This window comes from Rousettus aegyptiacus, unplaced genomic scaffold (assembly GCF_014176215.1).
Source record: "Rousettus aegyptiacus isolate mRouAeg1 unplaced genomic scaffold, mRouAeg1.p scaffold_m13_p_2, whole genome shotgun sequence".
Taxonomy (NCBI): Eukaryota; Metazoa; Chordata; class Mammalia; order Chiroptera; family Pteropodidae; genus Rousettus; species Rousettus aegyptiacus.
In genome coordinates, this window is record NW_023416295.1 from 60639483 (window position 1) to 60663324 (window position 23842).

The 23842-nt window shown below is 31.6% G+C and overlaps 1 protein-coding gene across 8 annotated transcripts in view; it reads right to left on the reverse strand.

The window, feature by feature from the left end:
• GALNT13 (polypeptide N-acetylgalactosaminyltransferase 13) overlaps positions 1 to 23842 on the reverse strand; it is a 431627-nt gene that overhangs the window by 132655 nt on the left and 275130 nt on the right. For all 8 annotated transcript variants that reach the window (XM_036237890.1, XM_036237891.1, XM_036237892.1 and 5 more), the window contains one exon: positions 994 to 1174. In XM_036237890.1, coding sequence (XP_036093783.1) covers positions 994 to 1174 — 181 coding nt within the window. The remainder of the gene's footprint in view (positions 1 to 993; positions 1175 to 23842) is intronic.

The following is a 23842-nucleotide window of genomic DNA, read 5'->3' on the forward strand; positions in this document are numbered from 1 at the left end:
TCATAACATCTCATTTTTTTCCTTAAAAAATATTGTAATGTCTCAGAGATTTTTTTTAAAATAAGTAATATGACTGTTGGAGAAATACCATAAAATTATAAAGAATAAAATCACAATCATGCCACCAGCAAAGGGATTTTCTCACGATGTTTTTTTTCTTTCTAAATGACATCTTAAATTCTTTTAAAATTTTTTTAATACTTTATTGAAATTTATTTTATTTAAAAATTCTTTTCAAATAATTTTTAAATATGAATGTTTTGTAAAAATTTAGAAAATACAGATAAATATAAAGAAAAGCATAAAATTACTCATGATCATAACACGCAGTGAAAGCCCATATTTACTTCCGTGTTTCCATATCTATTTTTTTCTGCAACTAAGGTAGGATAACATTTTATTGTCCCATATTATGCACTTTCACATATCTATTGATGAGAAATTTATGTCATTAAATAGTCTTTAAAAAATAAAAATATTAATTTCTGCATAATTTTCCATTTTGTTGTTGTAGATCATATAATCTTTTCCCACTCAGATATTTTTTTTAAAAAAAGGCAGTAGAAAACATCTCTGTTTAAACATTATCATAATTTTTTTACCAACTTAGCCAGATTTATTTGTGAAACAAGGAAATAAAGGCTTACTTTTCTTTAAAAAATATATTTTTTTAATTGACCTCACATATGCTAATTAAATTTGGATCTCTCTGGGTATTGCTTCCTCCATTTTTTGTCTCTTAATATTTGTGCCAGGAAAGAAACAAAGAAAAAGAAATGTTTAGGCATTGAGATCAGTACAGTTTTTCTTATTTTAGGTGAAAATTGACTTCACAGTGCAACCTTCTCAAACATAACTTATTTTTTGCTACATTATGGTGATAAACCACATTATATTTAAACTAGTAGAGTAGCAGCAATAATGAAACACTTATAAAGCATGTTTAAAAATTTATTTTCCCTGTAGAGAAAGAAAAATATTAGAATTGTTTACCTGGGGATATGATATAAAAGAAATCTTTAAATTCATCCATCCAAACTTCTGCCAGCCTCCTGTTGTTCTTGTTGATGACATGACCAGTGCCACCAGGAAAAGTGTATGGAGTTGCTTTCCGGAAAACGTGACCAACATGGGAGCAAGTCACAATCTCCAATGAGCCTCCACATTGCCAAATCTGGAAAAAGGAGCAATTGTTGTATAAGAATCATTGTAGATAATGCAGCAATATTGTCTGAGAAGCAGCTGAGGCTAACTAAGACCAAATCTTCAGAGAGTGTATGGTTCAAGCAAACATCAGGTGAACACAAAATTTAGGACTAGTATACTTAGGTTTGGAAAGGATTCTAATTTGAAAGAATTTTATGCATTTAAACATTGTAACATTAGAATTATGGAAGTAAAATGTAGTTATTTTTATGTGTCTTTACTAGACTACTTAATTTTCAATTTCTAGTAGTTAACTTAATTGCTGTTTAGTAGATAATTGGTATTCAAAATCTGCTGTGAATGAATGAGTTTGAACATGTTAGACATTATGGCCAATAACTAATAATTTGATTTGAAGAAAAATCAATCTGTTATACTGCATCCATCTGTAAATTTCAATTTTTAAATTAATTCTCAGTTGTCTATATCAAAGGCCTGTATATACAGGCCTTTGGATATGTTATTATTGATATTAAAATGCGCTGAGCCCCTTGTACATTTGCTCGACATCTACATATCCTTCAAAGCCCATTTCCAAATAATTTATTTTTAGTGTTTGGATTTAGTACTGTGCAACATTTGTACTTTAAGCATGCTGTTATGAAGAATTGACTATACTATTGTAAGCAATTACTTACTTCACTATTACTCCTTTAAAATGATAAAGTCTTGGAAGATATGCTGTATATTGTTAGGTATCCCAGATTTACTGTGTAGTTGAAGTGACATATTAAGCACCCATAAAACATTCATTTCTATAAAATTCTACTGTACAGCCATAGGTTATACTAACAGTATGTGTGTATGTATGTTTTATATAGATAGATATGATATCTATATATTACATAGATGTTATACAGATATGATTTATATATATATATATATATACTAAACACACTCATATAAATTTATTATATACATGTAATAAATTACATATGTGCTACAGTTTTTATCCCAGTAAATAAGTCACAGTTATTGCTATATGCAATTGGAAGGAATTGGTTACGTAATATAACTAACACTGTTTTTATTTTAAGGAGAGTTGCTTATGTTAAAGAAAAAGTTTTCTCCAATTGGTCCCTCAAATAATATTCATCCTAGAAGAGGGCTGCTATTGGGCTTGATAGTAGTAAGAGACACTCTTTTTTATCGGAAGATTAAAGATGCTAAATAACAAGTTATATATATCAACAATGGTTTGTACATTATATATACAAACTATTCTTTCTCATTTTCTAATCAACTAAATGGTATAATGCTCACAAAAGAGATGTTCCAAGCCAACACTGAAATGATGGAGCCATATAAAAGAAGAATGGAATCCACAATTCACCTTGAAAGACAGAATATTTCATTCTTATATAACCAAAGTGTTTAATTGGCAACTTTCTCATCTTTCTAGCATGAAATCTATAAACCTTCTTGTAATTAAACAAATCTTTACATTTTTCCTTACTATTAACATGGAGGAAGTTGATCCTTTTCCAAGCAAAGACAAATCAATATTTGTATGTCAGTCTAGATCATAGCAAATCATATCCCTAAGTCTATCTTAAGGATTTCACTGGTTCCATCCTCTCTTTGATCTTCTCTTGAAACAAAAATGGTTTCCCTCATTACTATATTGTGTCTATTTCCATATACTCTCTTACCTTTCAAATACATTAAAAAAAAACAAATTTTCAAAATTATAAAACAATAAAAACATTACCCCTTGGTTCATATTCCTATTCAAAATATCTCATTTTTATGCTTCCTTTCATTGCAAATTAAAATAAAAGTTGTACAGATATATGTTGTTTCCCTATTTCAATGTTGTTTATCTCTATAGCTCCTCCAAAATTGCCCTGGGGAAAATCACAAATTTTTCCCTTGATGAATATCTAGTAAACTCCTTTCTTGGATTTTCTCTCTTGCTTTTTTTCCTACTACTTTACTGTTCATATGTTTTCACTGTAAATTTGTTTAAATGCTGGCCTTCATCTTTTCTTATTCATTTGCTAGGTAGACTTCTTTGTTCTTATTACATTACATATGATCTGAATACTCCCAACCTCGACAGTGACATCTCAGCCCAAACCTCTCCTCTGGGATTTGGAATTCTGAATCCAAACTTCTACCTTATTCTTCTTTTTACATATCTTAGCGACATCCACATAAATATGTCTGAAGTATAATTGTTGATTCATCCCTAATTTGTCAGCCAGGTCTTATTATCTTGCAGTATTTTTTTAAATCATCTGTAAATGGTGAAAAGTGCTACCATTCACCCAGGTAGTCAACGCCCCCCCCCCCCAAAAAAAAGCCAGAACTCTCCCCTCCACCAAAAAAAATAAATAAATCTAGATGTCATCATTGATTTTTCATTTTCTTTCATCTCTTATATTCAATCCTAGTGGTGTTAATCTATAAGATAATTCTGAATATATCCATCTCTCCCTGTCTCTACTGCCATTATTCTGGTCCTAATCACCAACATCTCTTGTCTGTCAGTTGCAACAAACTCCTGTCTTTCTGCTTTTACTGTTGCTCTACTATAATTTGTTTTCTACTGAGAAATCAGGGTGATCTTTTAAAACTTTAATCATTTCATTTTACTTTCCTGCTTAAATCCTTCAGTGGTTTCTCATTTTAGTGTGGATATAAGCAAAATCCTTCATCAGGACCTCTGAAACACTACATGATTCTCTCCCTCTGTCAATAAACACTGGTGACATTAGCCCTCTGCCATTTCCCAGAATAAAAATTTCACACTCTTTCACACACTAAACCCTCAACATGTGCTTTCTCTATACCTGGAATACAATCTTGTCTGCCCTTGACTTTACTGTCTCTTTCCCATACTTCTCATCTCAGCTAAAATACCACCTCATCAGAGATTTTCCTAATTGCCATATTTGCCATGTCCCACTCACTATTTTCCCTAGTAACACTCTGTTTATTCCCTTCATTGCTCATCACAATCTGCAATGTATTTGTTGGCTATGCATTTTTTCCCCCAACTAGAATGTGGACATTAAAAGGGCAATGAATATATCTAGTCACTGTTGTATCCTAGAGCCAAGCACAGTGCTTGTTACACAGTAGGTGTTACCACACGTGGGTTGAATGAAGAACTGCCAACTCAAAATTAAGTACCGAGATTAACATAAAAAAGGCATCCCTGGCAGAATGATAAAATTTAAATAGACATATTCTGGAGGCATTTTAAGTTGCATTTTTTAAGGAAATATTTTTAGTATCAAACTAGGCAGAGTAGTTTAGTAAAATGACATGCAACCACTGTTAGACATGCCTTGGAAATTAGGGAAGTTTTTTTGGAGGTCACAACAAACAAACAAACATTAGAAATGATTGATGGTTTATGAGAAACAATGTTTCTAAGTAATGTAACCTTAATTTTAAACATCTTATGAAAGTAATGATTTAGCTAAATTCATACTATGTCTTCTCTTAACAACATGATTTAGGTAAGTACTCAGGGTCAGGAATTGTACTATGATCAGGCCATTCAACAAAGTGCTCCGAATTCAGAAGAAATAGCGTATGACATGTTACACTTGAGAGGGAATTAAGATCTTCCCTTTATTGTGAGGAATGTAGTGTTAGTGGTGCGTATTCTCTTCTTCAATGGATTAGACGTGAATGAAGAGTTTCCTTCTTCCTTCATATGAGACACAGTCATAAAAGAGAGCTAGGTTATTGAACAAGAGACTAGCATTTCACTCCCTGCTGGATATTTGCTGAGCAGGAAAATTAGCAGACTACCATGGTGCTGCCATCAGAACACAGCAGAACACAGTGAGTGAGTATGTGAGAAAGTCTCAAGTGCGGGGAAAAGCATGACTCTAATAAAATGCAGACCACTTCTGGTCTAGAGCATCCTGAAGGTGAGTTAGAGCTTATTGGACAGCTTCTTCCAGCAGAATTGATAGGTCCAGTTATGTAGTAACCCTGGGAGGAAGTGGTTTTTGGAAACAACTATAGAAGACATTAGTTGTTCCCAAACACTACAGAGCATGGAATATACAAGAGAAAAAACTGAGCTTTGGGACTAGCAATGCGGGACATGAGCAAGGAGATATACCATGGAGCTAAGAGATCTTTCGGGGTCAGAGAGAGAGACTGTTTCCTCTCTCCAAAAGTCCCTTGAACAACAGAGAAATAGGTGATGAAATGGAGAACACTTTTAAGTAAACAAAGAAACCTTGTATAGAAGACTATCACATGGATAAAGGCCACAGGTAGCGAGTGTAGCCATACTGAGACAATAACCGGCCACCATCATAATACATGGTGTAAGATAAGACTGCCATGGTTCTAGCCCTCCTGTTTAATCCTACACACTGGGAACAGGCGACCCAGAAAGCACTTCCATTACCAATTCCAAGCACTTCTATCAGCATGGACCTGGAGAGAGAAGAGAGTGTGAACTATGTATTGCTTCTAAAATCGAAGCTTTAAACTGACCATTACTGTATTTTTAATAATTGCGGGTGACCAGAATGCTATAGACTCTGTCCCAAATGAAATTAGGAGTAGAAAGAAATATTCTTCAGAGCCTGAAGCAGTGACTAGAGAAAAAAACCAAACCAAAACAATGTTAAGTTTGTACTTCACTAAATTCAAACTGTACAGTAAGCCCTGTGGCATATAAACTAGTGATTGACAACTGTCCTCAGGGTTCCCAATTTGCCTTTTTGTGAATATGGATTAGACTGGGGTTGTGTAAGTGAGGGAACTTTATTTTCATTCTGCCACTTCTTGGCCCTACCCTGGTTTGTAGGCTTATGGCTTCTATACCCTAAACATGCACACAGAAAAGAGAATATCTAATGTAAATTCTTTTAAAAGTTGAATTCCAATGGTCTCATTCCTTTCCCTACAAATAGGCAAAGGGGAGGATATATGAAAGTGCTAATTTTTTGGTTATCCTGCTAACTTGCAATAATATTTTGTGTTTACATGTATAGACATAATGCCATTATCATTGCCGATTTACAAGACAGAAGGAAAACCTGTCCCTGACTTTGAATCTCACAGATGGAGGTAGTTCTTAAATATATTTAGGAGAGAAAATAGAGGGAGCGGTAACTTTTCCATGGCTCAGTGAATATTGGCCTGTGTCTTGCTGTGAGACATAGTCTACTAACTACTAGAATGAGGGGAATACTTTTCCCATGGCCATCTGTGTTTACAGAATGTGTGGATAAATAGGCACATTGAATTCCCCAGGTAAAAACTCTTACTTCCCAAAATTTGCATGAAAATGAAAAGATCAAATTAGGAATATATAACATTATGCATTAATTAGAGTGATATCTGGTCATGATAATTCCCAGTTAATATAAAAACAAAACAGTTAATTGACCAACTATCGACCAGATAGTTAACTTAGATAGTACTTAGATAGAAATAGTTCCCAGAACACAATATGTTAAATATTAAAGTGAAAATAATTCAAAATGAGAAGAGTCCCCAATACTAACATGATAATTTCCTTTAGTGCACCTTCGACAAATATTTTGGAAGGATCAGAGAAAACAAGAAAAGAAATAAATAAAGGAAGAGTATGACATAGTCATTAAGAACTTGGGCTTGGAAATAAGCAAATGAAAATTTTCTAGTGACTCTGCTGCTTACTATCTATGTACACTGTGAAAATTATCTAAGTCTTCGAGGTCTTAATTTTCCCATTGGAAAACAAGGGTAATAATAACTACTTCTTAACACCCTAATGAGATTGCGTTTACCAAGCACTGTGCCTGACATTTCATGTGAGAAGAACTAGATTGTTATCTGTATATTACTTAACTTTTATCATTGTTTGGGGAAACTGACATCTATAAATTAGCAGCATATTTTTGCTTCTTATAAACATTTTATTTAAATATTGGAGAATTTTACTGTTTTTGAAATTATGAAATCAATGTCCAGGAGGTATAGTGAGGAGTTTAAAAGAATAGCCAATTAGTATCCAATTAGAACAAAATAATTTGTTCTCAAATTATTTTACAGTGTCTGAACAAACAGTATAAACTGAATAAAACATGATGTCTCTTCCACATGGACACCTGATGTCCAAATTACTTTGTATCATTGAGCATATCTGATTGTTATTTTCTAGGCTTCTAACAAATTAATACTTGCACATTATATTTCTCCCAAGTAAATTTGACCATGATAAAATACAAACTGTTCTTTTATCCATAGAGAACTGAAGCTAGCTTGTTATTTGTCATTGTTCTCAGATATTTTTATGAAGCTTTTGATGATAGAGAAAGTTATTAATCAAAATGTAAAATGCCCTTTGCTCATTTGATTATCTCCTTGATTTTCTTCTCCCAGCTAGAAGACAATTAACTAACATACATTATTCTTTTCATGTTTTTTTGTCACCTACATCAGTGACATTTTAATTAAGGTTCATAAGCTTCATAAGTTTCAATTTAGCAATATCAGTTCTAGTGCTACTATTGTTTCTAATTTTATAGCTGGTGTGCCAAAGTCATACAGTTGTTTGTTTTTATATTAATCTTTATATCCCACCCACACCCTTATGTTATCTCTGGCACAAAACGATTGTTTGATATGGCCTTAACAACAACAACAACAACAACAACAACAACAACAACTTACCACAGAGGCCATACAGCAATGGTTGTGAATATATAGGCTCTAGTTGCTGAGATCATATCCTAGCTCTGCCACTTACTAACGGGGTGAACTTGGCTACTTCATCTTTCTGTGCTTCAAATTTCAGGTAAGAGAGACTAGAAGAATTGACCTCAGAGGGTTGTTGTGAGGATTAAGGCAATCCGATGTAAATATTAGAAATTTACTAAGGGGTTACTGCAATAATCTAGGAAAGAGATGATAATGACTATGGCCAGAGTGATGGCAATAGAAATAAAGAGGAATGTAATAGCTTAATATAGAATATAATTTGGGGAATTAAAATTAAAAATTAATGTATAGGCTTTCCCTTCTCTATAATGTTCTCCCTATTAGAACCAACTCACACACATATCCTCCAGTAAACAGATCTTAATTATGCTTGCTTTCATTGATCTCAGTTTTCACTGACTCATGGCATTTATTACTTACCTCTATAGAACTCCACCCCATTTAGCTCTCAATTCTATATAGTTTGTCATCTTGTGAAATGTTCATGTGTGTATTTATGTGTGTATATATATTACTTATATATGAGTCTTATCTCCCTGATCACACTATCTCTTTGAGAAGTATCACATTTCACTTTATAAAATTGAATTTTATCTTCTCATGTAATGTAAAATCACTTTATAAAACTGAATTTCACCATCACATGTTTCACTTTATGAAATTGGTATAATTCACATATAGTAAAAAAATTAGAACTTGCATACTATTAGTTCTGGCAAAGGAAAAACTAAAACAAGATACTGATGACTTCACTTTCAAAATATTTTATTCTATATTTATTGTTTCTTTCAAATAATACCTGTTAGCAGTACAATTTTCCACTTTGTTTATACATACTCAAGTAGACTGATGACAAATTCTTTAATTCTCACAATTGAAACAAAGTCTAAAAGAGCCTTTATTGAGATCCTGAAGGCACCATCATCTTTGATAGATTGATGCAAACACAAGAGGCATAGATATAAGGGGAAAATATAAGGGCTTCAGGTTGCATTTTCTATTCATTCTCGATGTGAAACTTGCTAGTTATTCCTCAGTCATTTTGATTGGGGAAATGTCTTCTTTAATATGTTGGTTTGACTATTGGCCTATTTTTTCACTTCAGAGTATAATTAGGGATATTTATGTGATCTTGAAGAGGTATCTATAGTTGGAGTTATATTCTGAATTTATCATAACATCTCAAGATAAAGACTCATAAATTAAGCTGTTGTGTTTAAGTGCTCACCTGAGTTGTCAGAGATCACAGATTCAATTCATCCAGCACTGGATTATTTGATGCTTTTTTAAAAAACAAATTTTTAAATCATAGTTGGCATACAATATTATATTAGTTTCACATGTATAATGTATTGATTTGATATTTATATAATTTACAAAGTGATCACCCCTATAAAACTAGTACCCACCTGACACCATACATAGTTATTACAGTACTACTGACTATATTCTCTATGTTATACTTCACACTTGCATGACTATTTTGTAACTATCAATTCGAACTTCTTAATTCTTTCCTTTTTCACCCATCCCTGCAACAGCCTCACTGAAATGTTCTCTGTTGCCTATAAGTTATTTTATTTTGTTTGTTCATTTATTTTGTTCCTTAGATTCCATGTGTAAATAAAATCGTACATTTGCCTTTCTCTATCTGACTTGTTTCACTTAGCATAATACCCTCTAAGTCCATCCACGTTGTTGCAGATGGCAAGATTTCATTCTTTTTTTATGATAAAGTAATGTTCCATTGTATATATAAATATGACTTCCTATTTATCCATTCATCTATTGATGGACACTTAGGTTTCTTTCATATCTTGGCTATTGTAAATAATTCTGCAGTGAACATATGGAATCATATGTATTTTCGAATTACTGTTTTTTTTTCATTCAAATAAATACTAAGAAGTGGTATCTTTTTTTTTAGCTTAGATAGTGTTTATTTTACAACATATGAAGAGCTTCTGTACAATAGAAAGCACAGTGTGCACCTGGCCCTAAGGTAGGATGCTAAAAGAAAGAAGCAGGGTCAGCTGGGGAAGAGAAAAACTGCAGAGCTCAGAGAGGCGGAACATCCAGCTTGATGAAGGGGTCTTGCGAGAAGACCATTGTCTCTTGCCTTTGATTTAAAGTCTTTTTCATCTGATATATGTATTAGTACCCTAGATATTTTGTTGTTATTTTCATTTACATAAAATATTTTTTTCCAATCCTTTACCTTCAGTCTGTGTATACCTTTGGATCTGAAGTGAGTTTCCTGTGGGCAGCATATGTAAGGGTTTTGTTTTCTCTCTTTTTTTTTTCTTGATTTTTTAAAATTTTATTTTATTATTAGTTTCAAGTAGTACATTGATAAGCTATTTATATAGTTAATGGAAATATCCCCCTAATTACTCTTTTTCTCCTATGGCTCTATACCTAGTCATTACATTACTCCTGACTGCATTCAATATGTCTCATTTTCTTATCCATTCAGCCAAGCTATGTCTTTTGGTCAGAAGAGTTAATCTATTTACATTTAAAGTAATTGTTGATAGATATGTAATTATTGCCTTTTTATTTTTCTGGGGTTTTTTTCGTTGTTATTTTTCAATTACAGTTGATGTTCAATATTATTTTATACTAGTTTCAGCATAGTGGTTAGACATTTATGAAATTTACAAAGTGATCACCACTGTAAGACTAGTACCCACCTGACACCATTAGAGTTACTATAATATTTTATATTATATTTCCTATACTGTGCTTTTTATTATTCATATTTTGATCCTTTTATTCTCTTCTTCTTTAAGAAGTCCCTTTAACAATTCTTGTACTTCTGATTTGGTGCTGATGAACTACTTCAGTTCTTTCTTGTCTGGGAAGCTCTTTATCTGTCTTTTTATTCTAAATGTTAGCCTTGATGGGTATAGTAATTAATTTGATGCTTTTAAAAACAGAATTACTATTTTTATGAAAAAGAGAATCATCAGATTTGAAGTTGGGAAGCTGGATTCTGGATTTGAAATAAAACAAATTGTAGAATTTGGAACAAGTCACTTAATCTTGAGAGTCCTCAGAAAATTCAGATGTAAAAGAAGAAGAAATGAGGTTGATAATAGCTAAATTTTCTTCCTATATTTCTAGTATTCAGATTAATCTCTTTATAGAGAGTAAACAACCACTTTTAGAGATCATATTTTCCAACTCAGGCAAGATAACTATGTAAGCTGTCTCGGAAGCACATGGTACAAATACCATTCTCAGAACATGAGAAAGTATGAGAGATGATACTGTAAAACTTATTAAGAGGTAATTAATGTGTCCCCCCCCCTTAGATTTGGGAGTTTCCCTAATTTAGAAAGGTCAATAATATTATAATAAAAAAAGAAAGTACTTTTGTTCTCTAAGAAAGTTTTTCAAGAAATAGCCATATATTTGAGGACTTTGAAGATTTTGTTTCCACATTGGCATTAAATCTAGACACTTTTGAATGAAATCTATATCATTTCATTTATCCCATTAATTTGTTTCTAAAACATCCAGTTATGAAGGACTTTCCCTTACAAAGTACTTTCCATCTTAACTTAGAAATGAACCTCCAAAAGCCCCAAAATTCAAAACACACCCTTTTATACCTACTTATTTTCTAATGGACTTCACATTGTTAATCCTGAAATGAGTTTCTTTAAGAAAAATCTTCCAACCTAGTCTATTTTCTCAACTGCCTAAGACTTAGCAAGTGACTCTTGGGCATGGTGGGGTGGGGAGTGGTATAAGGAAGAGAGAGAAGAAAGAAACAGAGTAGAAGCATGAAAAGGTGTCCTTATACTGAGTATGGCTTGAAGTGGAGGAACTGTTTTGAAGTGGAATTGAGAGAGTATGTATATGAGCCAGTGTGTATCAGCGGTATGGTAAGGTGATTGTGGTTATACACAGGTTCTTTTTAACTTTACCTCCCACTTTTCTCAAACACACCTATTCTCAACTGTTAAAATGCATAGTGAAGATACCTCTAATATACACATGCCAATGTGTATGTTTTATTATCCCTTTTTGCCTCTCAACAATTTTTTTTGTCTTGGAATTTTATGACCTTCAGAATTACCACACATTATGTCCACTTTGTTTCCCAGAATCAAGATAATTATGACCTGTCATTATTACACATCTTAGTAGGACTGATAATTTTGTAGAAATTCTCAATTCCCCTCAGATAACAGAGCAATACATAGTCCTATTTATGACTGCAAATCTTCCATCTTCTGCTTAAATTACATGCATGAATATAGCAGGCAAGAAATGAAGAAGCTGTTTACCGGATATTGAAAATTCTATGTAATATAAGGTGGTTCTGCTTAAGAAAATTAGCATCTAGTTTTTCATATTTACAAAAAAAAGTATTGCTTTTGTATTAATGTAGATTGTCTTAAGAAGATAATTCATAAAAAAAAAAGTACACGAGAAATAATATGTGAGACAGTCACACTTTTTTATCTTTCAATAATCAACAGTCTTCAAATATGATAAAAACAAAAGGTTTTGGAAGCATTTGCAGTGCTTTTAAAGGAAATTTAACTGAGACAAAAGTAGAATTTTTAAAATCTGTGCTTACCACATTTCAGTTAATTCTACAAATATGTCTCAACTGTGAAATAATTTTATGTAGATGAAATTTTTGAGAAGTAGATTGAAAGGGTCTGTGATTTTTTAAAATGATGTCATATATTTTGCATTTTACATTTTATATTGGTGTTTCATGTCTGATGATTTGACTGCCTCTCAGATATCAGTAATTTCTGCTGCTTCTGGCCACAGAACAGCTCATGACAGCTGTGTGATGCTGCCCTAGAACTCATGCCAGAACAGTCCCCTTTGAATATCAGTAGACCACCTGGGTACCCAGCTGCAGTGTGTGACATCTCCAGTTCTTTTATGGATGCCAGAGATACTTTAAAAAAAAATCTTGAATGGGGTAGAGGAAGAAAATCTTGTACCTCAGAAAGAGTTATCCTTCAGTTACTCGACATGTTCATTTTTAAACTGTCTACCTCATCTGACTGCAGCAACAGTATCCCATTTAAATAAAATTTCCTGTATAAATTTATAAAGTGGTCAAAATATTTTCAGCTGTAAATACCCGTGATAAATTTGAAGAGAAGGAATATGACCTCTCCTTTCTCCAGGATTTTCTTTCAGGCATATACTCAGCAAATATATACCAGCCATTGACTTTGTGTCAGGCACCCTGCTGGGCTCTGTGACAACAACAGCGACAACAATAGATGGTCCTTCAAGTAGCTCACAGATCAGGCCAGTTATGTGTGTTAGAACTGGGCATGTTAAAGTCCAGCCATCAGTTCCATTGCACTAGGCAATGGAAGAGTAGTCTCTTATGCTTACAAGAACTGTTTTAAGAGGACTCATCCTAACTGTAATCCTTTCATGGACAGAATTCTCCTTTCCTAGCTTTTAATTAGCTGAAGTCATTTTATTTCTTGTCAAGAACCTGAGATATTTTTATAGGAAGCTATAAGTTTTGTTTCATGTAAATACTTTCCCTAGGGAACACCTGTAAAACTCTAATGCCATCAATGGAAAATTATGATTCCCTTCCAAAAAAAAAAAATCACCTTACAGGCATTTTTTTTTTTTTTTTTGCTGTAAAATAGTGAGATAAATGTAAAACATATAAAAATATCCATACTAATGTCACCTTAAATGCTCATTACAAATACCTATGAAACCCATTGTGAGAGAAGGTAATCCACTAATTTGACAATTTTTGATTTTTTAAAAATAAATTGGTAGTAATCAATGTAGATTATATTATACTTTAGAAGAAGAGTAAAGAAATAATGAAATAGCAACATTTAGCATGTTAACTTTGTTCTCTTACCAGTCGTAAACATGGAGAGTGCAGTATAAAGTTTATTTCTCCAGATATGACACATAAAGCACAGTGAAGATAATTTCCTCATCTGTTTCATTAGAATTGCAACATGTCACTTTTGTAATATTTAAAGGTTGTTTAATTCTGAACATCAATGTTTGTTCAAATGCTTGTTGAAGAAACTATGTTTAATCCCAAACTCTCTCATTTTATCAAATCCCAATATAAATCCCATCTTTTCTGCAGATAATCTGCTTTCCACTTTTCTTGAGTTCAAGAATGGTCAACCTGATTTTTTTATTCATTTCCTTCTTGAAACATCTCATATTGCCTTGGTTTCTTGTTTCCATTTTAAAAGAGAGTTAACTCTCCAAAATTAAACCCTGTCTGTGGGATCTTAAACTCAGAATAGAGGATTAGTAGACTCTGAGAAGACAATGTGGGTTTGATGTTCGGCCCCACAAATTTCTAGTCATGTTACTTTGAGGATTAAAACCTCTAGTTATATAATAAGACAATGATAGGAACTCATCTACAATGTTTTGGTAAGGATATAATAAAATAATGAGCTTAAAACTGTACTCTAAACTAAAAAGTGTTATACAGATGTACTTTATTATCTCTATAATATTCTTCTAACACCACAGATATATACCTTATCAATTGTCCCTTTCTCTTTTTTTTTCAATATCACCTAGGCTTTTGAATCCTTCCTATCAGCTTATATTTTATCTCCTATGACAAAATAAATGAATAGAAAATATATAATGATTACTTCGATCATATTTACTCTGTAAGGTGCTATGTGTTTTCTTTCCTATTTGCTGGGAAACTTCTTAAAAAGTTTTTTTTTAATTTTTTTTTAAAATTTTTCCTTCTACATATCTTCACAATCCAATTTTCTTAACATCTTATATTCTAATATCTTGAGTCTATCATTTGCAACTGCTCATGAATCTTTTTACGAGCTTTCATTATTCTTAATTCCTTGCTTCTTTGCAGCATTTGACACTGTTGACAATCACTAAAACTTTTTAAGTTTTTGTGAAATATATTTGTTCTTCCCTGACAACTTCCACTTAGCATTTCATTTCCCTTCTGTTTCCCGCCATAAATATAGGTGCCACCTAAGGACATGCCTTGCTATTCAGCTCATCCTATTTTTTTTCCTTGGCAAATTAATCCATTCTCATACACTCATTTAATTATATATTTGGTAAAGTTAACTTTCAAATCTGTCACCTTTCTTATACTATGCCTTGACTGTGCAACACATTTCCTACTTCCTCAGGTACATCTTTAACTTTCCATGACCTTAAGAGTCAAGAGTTTCTATTCTGTTCCCCACACATGAAAAGAAAGCTTGTAATTCCTGAGGTCTTCTTCTACAAGACTAGAGAAATGATGAAGAGCATGAGTCTTTTGCGAGGTCTAATCACTATTCAAATACATTATCATTTGATTAGTGGGGAATACTTTGCTTTTAAATATTAGTTTATTTATAGATTCTTATCTTAATTTAGGAATTTCAAAGCTGTGATATCTTAAACCAAAACGTTTTTATTTGATCAGTAAAAATAGAAAACACAAAGCTGGTTGACCAAAAAAACACAGAATTTTAAAATATAAATAAAAAATTTGGTTGGCCAATTAAAATAGAAAAAAATTATAAGATTGAGATTGCATATTGTTGAACTGTGAAGTAACAAAACAAGTAGAAAAATGCAATCAAATCTTTGATGATGAAGTAGCGCATGCAGAAACATGTTTTAGTTTTCAGGCACATCATGGTGGCAATAGAGAAGTGCTAATAATTCTCTACTAAAATTTTGATTCCAATTTTAGCATATTTGCAGTGTAAACCAGTGGCTAGTTCTTATAATAAAATATTTTTAAAGTTGTTAACTCATCAAGTTTGAATATTTGCAGATATAGTAAAAACTGTTAAGTTGAATTTATTTTCTAAGGATAATTTTAAAATTATTAAAAATTATTAAAAATTCAGACTCACAGATGCAGAGAATAAGCTGGTAATTGCCAGAGGGGATGGGGGTTAAAGGACGGGGTGAAAAGGTGGAAGGATGAAGAAGAACAAATTAATAGTTACAAAACAGTCACGGGAATATAGTCAAAATTATTGTAAGGGCCATGTGTAGAAACAGATAGGAGCTAGAGTAATTAGGGAGACCACTTCATAAATTATATGAATGTATAACAATTGTACAGTATGCCTGAAATTAATATAAAAGAAAAAAGAAAAAATATATTAACATCTATAACTATCTTTTCAATGGTACTTAAAACATTGTTACTAGTGCTTAATACCCAATTCTGGACAGATCAACATCCTCCCTCAACATTATCTCATACCTTCAAAAGGATCACTCGGCATCTAGAATCCATTATTGCTGAAACCATTCAGCCTTATTTAAATAAATCTCATAATTGGTTTCCTTTTTTAACCACATTTCTGGTTGGCTAGAACAACAGTGAAATAACTGGTAGTCAAGTACTTAAGACAGACATCACTGTGACAGTATAATCATAGCTTAAGATGTTGCACATTTATCACAGTTGTTACCATAGAGATTTAAATTAGGCTCTTTAATAAAAAGTATATGAATTCTATTTTGAATGCATTAATTTTCACTAGCATTAATTTTGACTAGCAAAGTACATGAGGTTTCCTAACCAAATGCACATATATAGTAAAAACAGTTTGGGGATTTTGTCCTAGAAATCTTTAAGGGATCAAATATAAATATGTAAAAAATAATAGGTTCAGCTTCTTGAGTTTTTAATGGATACTTCATTAATTCTGTCACTTAAATGCTACTTCTGCAAAGCACATTTTTAATAATTATAGTGATACTTCATTCATGTAATTTTCAAGAGAGAAAATAAAAAGGTAGAGGTAGGGATCAGAAATTCTGGCCTAAAGTTAAGTATGGCTCAAAGCACAAAGGAGGACCACAGGAATACAAATTGTGAACTGAGAGTTTGCCTATGTCTAGCCCCTGCTCCTCTGCTACTGTCTTCAAGACCCTTGAATTTTTAATTTGTAAATTCTTCTATGACTGTCCTAGACCAGAGAAATCTTTCCATCCTTTGAATATAATGCACCTTATATTTATACCTTCAAATAATACCTAGAGCATATTGTACTATCCAAACTAATTGAGAGTAAGAGCCATATCTTGCATACATACCATTCATAGTATCTAGTACAGGTTGAGGAATATAAATATTTATATTGATTGATGGGTAAAGGAGGAGAGATTGATATCTGGCTGCTACACAGAGGTAATCTAAAGCATAATGCAAACATTACAGAATGCATTAAAGATAAAAACAAATTTATGGGGGAAAGGCTCATATTTAATCCATGCAGAGGTCCATTATGATAATACATGTAAAAGAATTCTGTATAGTGCTGTTCAAATGTAAAGCCTCATCAAAAAATAAACTAGAGATCAAGGTCTGGACAGTTTTCTTCATTCCTACATCTCTAGTTCCTAGCACAGTGCTTGGTACACAGTAGGTGCATATTAACTATTTGCTGAATCAATCAATCGATCAATGAATCAATCAAATGTTGTCCTGAGAGAATGAATTATATCTTAGTCCTTGAATAAGAAAGATTTCCCTCTCCAAAAGCTTTAGGATATTTGTTATTCTACAGACTTAGAATAAGATAATTCATCTCATTATTTCATAGTTGCCTAAGGCCTTTTCCATTTACTCTGTTTTGCATAATGCTCTATCTTGAATGTTCTCCTACAAAACCATGAACAGCTAGCTAGCTGAATTCTTCCTGTCAGTTCGATCTCAGCTAAAACGCTTTCTCAGAGATCTTTCCTGACCACTCAAAGGTAATACAGTGCTCCATTTCTCATTTTATTTTCTTCAAAGGACTTGTCTTTATCTGAAATGAACAGACTATTTCTCCTATTTACTCATTTATTTTCATCTCCCTCTAGCATAAGTTCATGAGACCAGGGTCTGTTGTCTATCTTTGACTATTGTCTACCTCTTTATACCCAACTACTAACAAATACTTTTAAATGAATTAGTAAATTCTCTGAACTAAATTTTTTGCAAACTTTATTTGAATCTAATGTCAAGTTCATCTCATTTAATCTAATCCAGGATATATAAATTATCTTAAAATTTCAAAACTAGAAATATTTTTTGGAAGTTATTTACTTTAACTTACCCTTTCCATAAAGAAAAAAAAAAACCCTTAATTTGTAAAAAAATTAATTCAAAGTCAGTTCAAGGCAGCACATATTTAGCTACAAAGAGAAAGTTAAACATTTCATCAGACTATTTTAGGTGTATTTCAAATGTAAATAAGCAGGATAATGGCTTTAATTCTCAGTGCCATTTTGTATGATTAAGTACACTTAATGGGAGGCTTTAGTAAAATTTGGCTGTGACAGATGTCAAACTTTTCTGTACAATAATTCTGAACACATTAACATATAGCCCTTTTTATTGTCGTACGTTCAAAGAGTTAAGCTGAGGGCCTTTATATTTAGGATCAGAAGGATCATAAAGATGTTTATAGTTAATGCAAGTGCATATGGGGTATCTTGCACACTAGGAGAGAAGGATTAGAAAACAGTTACAGAACTGAAGTGTGTTTCCCAAAGGTAACATTTCTGATATTTCTCTCTACTAAAGATTCCTGGCTTCTAAATATACTGAAACTCATTTGTTTACCTGGCTTATTGCTATATACAGGAAAATTCCATTTAGTATATTTGAAATATGCTATATTTGTTAAAGGACAACATGAAAAATGTTTTTATCATAGTTTAGAAATCAAGTTCCTCTTTCATGTACCTTTATTTTCATTTATTGGTTTAATTCAAGAAGCAGAACAAAATTTAGTTAATTACCAATAAAATTTATTTCCAATGTATTTTTTAATAAATCCTATAAAATTATTATTTATCTCTGCTTTACACATTAATGGAAATGAAAATGTATATTTGACATGTTATTTTTTTATCATTTTCATTTCAGGTCTTCTTTTTATGCATTTAATTCCTAGTCATCTTCCAGTGTTTCATAATTCCCTAATTATCTTAATTATCCAAGTCCCAACTCCTTCGGGATGTCTAGTGAGTACCATTCAGCATTTGCGATAGAGACCATCTATGCTGCAAACGTTTTAAATCCATATATTTATTATCACATTATATCCTTTACAGTAACTACTACTAGAGACTTATATTCTGAGTCTTCATAAATATTTAATCATTCACACACACAGACTCACATCCACATACATTTAGATAGATGACAGGTAGGTAGATAGATAGATGATAGCTAGACAGACAGACAGACAGACACACAGACAGATGAATAAAATAAACAGATTAAGAGTAGACAGAATAGATTAGAATAGATGAGTATATTTGCAGGCTGATAAATATAGCTAATATTTACATTTTCTAGAAAAAACACCAGTAAGATAAGACTTTGAGAGGTCATGAAAAAGCTATGAAATGTTATTAGATCAAGAAGGCACTAAATTGTGAGTGATACTGACAACCCACAAAAATTGTTTTAAAAAATAACTTTAAGAGATAAGTAAGTAAATGAAAAAGAAAACCAGAGACAAATAACAAATTCTAGTGTACTCTACCTAAGTCTTCTACGATGCCTTCTATTTCTAAAAACATAAGTATGTCTCCATGTAGTATATATACAAGGTGCAGTATCACATTGATGACTAACCAACACAAATCTATTCTCATATTCTGGTTTTGTGAACCAGAAAGTTTTAATGAAGGGGTAGAGAAATCAAAATTACTGAGCCTTAGGCTATTATTTTAAAAGCAGAGCAAGTTCGGCTAACATTTGCTGATATTCTCCAAAAGTTTGATTAATATCTAATTTTCCTGTTCACTTGTTTTTTTCCTAAGGGTACATATGAAATTAGGTATTTATTGTCATTAACATTCAAATAAAATGAATTTCATTAGAAATAATATTCTAACATTTATTTTGGAAAAATAGAGTTTTCTACAGATACATTAACTAAGTATGATCATATGGCTCCTTACTGACCCAATGCTTTAAAAGTATATAATAGATGTAACAGTCTTCAGAAACAATGTCTCAGCTACCCCTTACCTAGAGATATTTTATTCTATGATTTCAATTAAAGAATGAAGAGATTGAATAAGACATATTTAAACAATAAATTAAGGTAGAGTGGTAGCTCAGATGCCAAATAATCTGATTGTAAGCAGAGACTAAAAATTCAAGCCATTGCAATGTGCTTAAGGTTTACTCTGCACAAAATAGGTAATCAGCAAGAAGTATGTTGGGTTGTATAATTAATACTGGTTTATATTCTTTATGAAGGTTATACATGAACATGATCTCAATTTATGGCCTCTTAACCTTTATTTTTTTTTTAAAGAGGGTAATAAGGATACAAACTTTCAGTTTTAAGCTGAGTAAATTCTGAGATCCAATGTAGAGTATGGTGTCTATAGTTGATAATGCTATTATTATATACAGGCATATCTCAAAGATATTGCAGGTTCAGTTCCCGACCACCTCAATAAAGTATTACAATAAAGTGAGTCACATGTATTTTTTATTTTTCCAGTGGATATAAAAGTTAGGTTTACATTGTACTGTAAGTCTATTATGTGTGCAATAGTACTGCCTAAAAAAAAAAAAAAGACAAACCTTAATTAAAAAAAACTTTTTTGCTAAAAAAAGCTAATCATCATTTGAGCCTGTTAAAAAACTGGCACCTATGCAAGGTTGCCATAAGTCTTCAATTTGTAAAAAATGCAATATCTCAAAGCACAATAAAGCAAAGTGCAATAAAGCAAAGCACAATAAAAAAAGGTATGCCTGTACTTAAATTAAATTTGCTGAGAGTAGGTCTGAAGTGTTCTCTCTCTCTCTCACCTACACACACACACACACGTCACAATTTAAGGTGACAGATGTGTTTGTTAATTAGTTTGATTGTGATAATCATTTCATACTATATAAAATCATTACATTGAAACCTAATATATACAATTTTTATTTGTCAATTATACCTCAATAAAGTTGGAAAAAGAGGCTAATAAATTTCTATATTAAAATTAAGAGAGTGCTTTATCATATTTAAAGAAAAGTGTTGCACAAAACCATCTCCACCAAAATTTTGGATAACATGAACTTCCTTATATTAAATTCACTTAGATGAAATTTTTCTATTATTGTCTGGTTTTTATTACCAATCAAATAAAACAAAGACAATCAAGTTTTAAACACAGACAATCCATTATCCTCAGATTTGCATGAATTAAGTTTAAAAAAAGGCAGAGTTCCAAAAGAAATAACTAGATTTCGTCTAAATTTATTTGTCTGACAAATTATTATGACTGGCATTTTCACTTGTCAAAATTTGAATTGTGTGGACATTTCTAGAAAATTCTTTACTTTCTTTGACTACTTTAAAAAACCTGGACACTACAATTCCCCAAAGTCTACAAAATTCTTCGCCTCATTTCGCTTACCGTTCTTTTCAATAAAAATGTCTGCCTTTCATTTTTCCATTATTTATGATGTGAGCTCCCTTTTTTTTTTTCACTTCATTGCCTGTGCAATTTGGAAATAAATGGAATTTACATCATAGGACATTTCACTTCAGATAAATATACTGCTGTTTTCATTGTGATTTTAAACAAAAAGAAAATTGGGGTGTTTAAATTCCATCTTGTCAATTAAAATACTGGTTATTGATGAAACAGGATCGTTTTAAGGGTAATGATAATAATAAAATTATACTTCTATAGTCTGGAATAGTTTATTTAAAACTTCAATAAGTATTATCTCATTTAATCACGTAGCTGTCTTGAGAAGTAAATTATTAGAATCAAATCAGTTGTGCCTTTAAAGGTAAATAGCCTAAGACATGCTGAGAATCTGGACTAAAGTATACAGGCCTACAGTTGATAATACCATCAATTACATTTTTCCTTCATTTGTTTCTCTTTGAAGGATGCCTGCAGAGTGTGTGTGTGTGTGTGTGTGTGTGTGTGTGTGTGTGTATCCGCATGTGCACTTTAATATCGTAACAGCTTTATTGAAGTATAATTATCATATATTAAACTGCATATATTTAAATTGTACCATTTGATAAATTTTGGCATATGTGAAACCTGTAAGGCTGTCACCACAATCAAAGTAATGAATATATACATCACTCCCAAATATTTTCATATGCCCCCTTGTAATCTCTCCTTCTAACTCATCTCCCACCCTGATCTTCTGTCCATAGATAACATATCTACTTTCTGTCACTTATAGGTTAGTTTGCATTTAAACAAAATTTTATATCAATTTATTTATATAGTATGTGATCTTTTTGTTTGGCTTGTTTCAGTCAGTGGAATTATTTCAAAATTTGCAATGTTTTAGAGTGTATCAATAATTCTTTCCTTTTTTTTTTTTTTTGAGTAGTAATATTCTACGTATGAACAAACCATAGTTTATCCATTCATCCTTTGGTGGACATTTGGATTGTTTCTGGCTTTTGGCTATTGCAAATAAAACTGCTATGAACATTAGCGTACATCTCTTTGTATAGATGTATGCTTTCCTTTCTTTTGAGTCAATGCCTAGGAGTTGCTTAAGAAATACTAAAACTGCTTTGCAGCATTATAATTCCACCTTCGTTGCATGTGCACTTCTTTTACATCCTCACCAACATCCTCACCTTTTGAATTTTAATCATCTAATAGATGTGTAGGGTTATCTCATTATGGTTTTAATTTCATTTCTCTTATGAATAATATTAAGAATTTCTCAAGTACTTATTTGTCATCTACATGCCTTCCTTAGTGAGGTGTCTATTAAAATCTTTGAGCCATTTTTAATTCAGTTGTTTTCTTTTTTCTTATTACTGAGTTTTGAGGGGTGTTTTTTTTTTTTTTCCGGATACAAGTCCATTATCAGATGTATTATTTAACAGTTTCTTTTTGTCAGTGACTCATTTTTTCAATCTCTTAAAAGAGGCTTTGAAGAACAAAACTTTTCCATTTTGATGAAGTACATTTTATCAATTTGTGTTTTTATAGGTTGCCTTATTCAAGGTCATAAAAGTTTTTCTCCAGTGTTTACTTTTAGAATACTATTTTTAGGTATTACATTTTAAATTAGATTTTATATTGTGCAAGGTATGTATTTAAGATATTTTTGTCCACGTGGATATCCAGTTGTCACAGCACTATTTACTTAAATACTATCCTCTCTCCACTAAATAGCCTTTACATATTTCATTAAAATCAGTTGTCCCTATGTGTGTAGGTATATTTCCAAATTTTTAATTTTGTTTCATTCTCTGTCTTTAGGTCAATACCACACAGTCTTGACTATTATAACTTTATATTTTGGAATCGTATACTGTTAGTTCTCTTTTCTCTTTATCAAAGCGTTTTTAGTTATTCTATATCTTTTGCATTTCAAATGGATTTTTGAATCAGCTAGACAATTTATACAAAAAAAAAAAAAGGCCTCCTGGGGTTTTGATTACATTGCATTGAAACTCTCTTGATATGAAAAGAATTGAACAATGTCATTTTGAGTCATCCAAATATTAAATATGTTTAGCTCTCCATTTGTTTAGATCTTATTTCATTTCTTTTGGCAAAATATTGTCTTTGTATATCTTTTGTCAATTCTATCACTATTGTTTTATATTTTTTACTTTATTTTAAATAAATTTTATTTCAATGTTTTATTGTTTACTGCTAGTATCTAGGAATACAGTTGTATTTTGTATGCAATTCTTATATCTTGCAACTTGGATAAAATCACTTGGTTTTTTTAGTAGTTTTTTTATGGATTCTGTTAAGTTTTCTAGACGATCATGTCATCTGGAATGACAGTCTTACTTTCTCCTTTACAATATAGATAACTTTTATTTATTGTTCTTACATTATTGCAGTTCCAAAAATCACTGTTAAGTAGAAGTGGTAAAAGCCAACAGCCTTATCTTTTTCTGATCTTAAGAAAAATCTTTTAACATTAAATATGATATAAGCTGTTCAT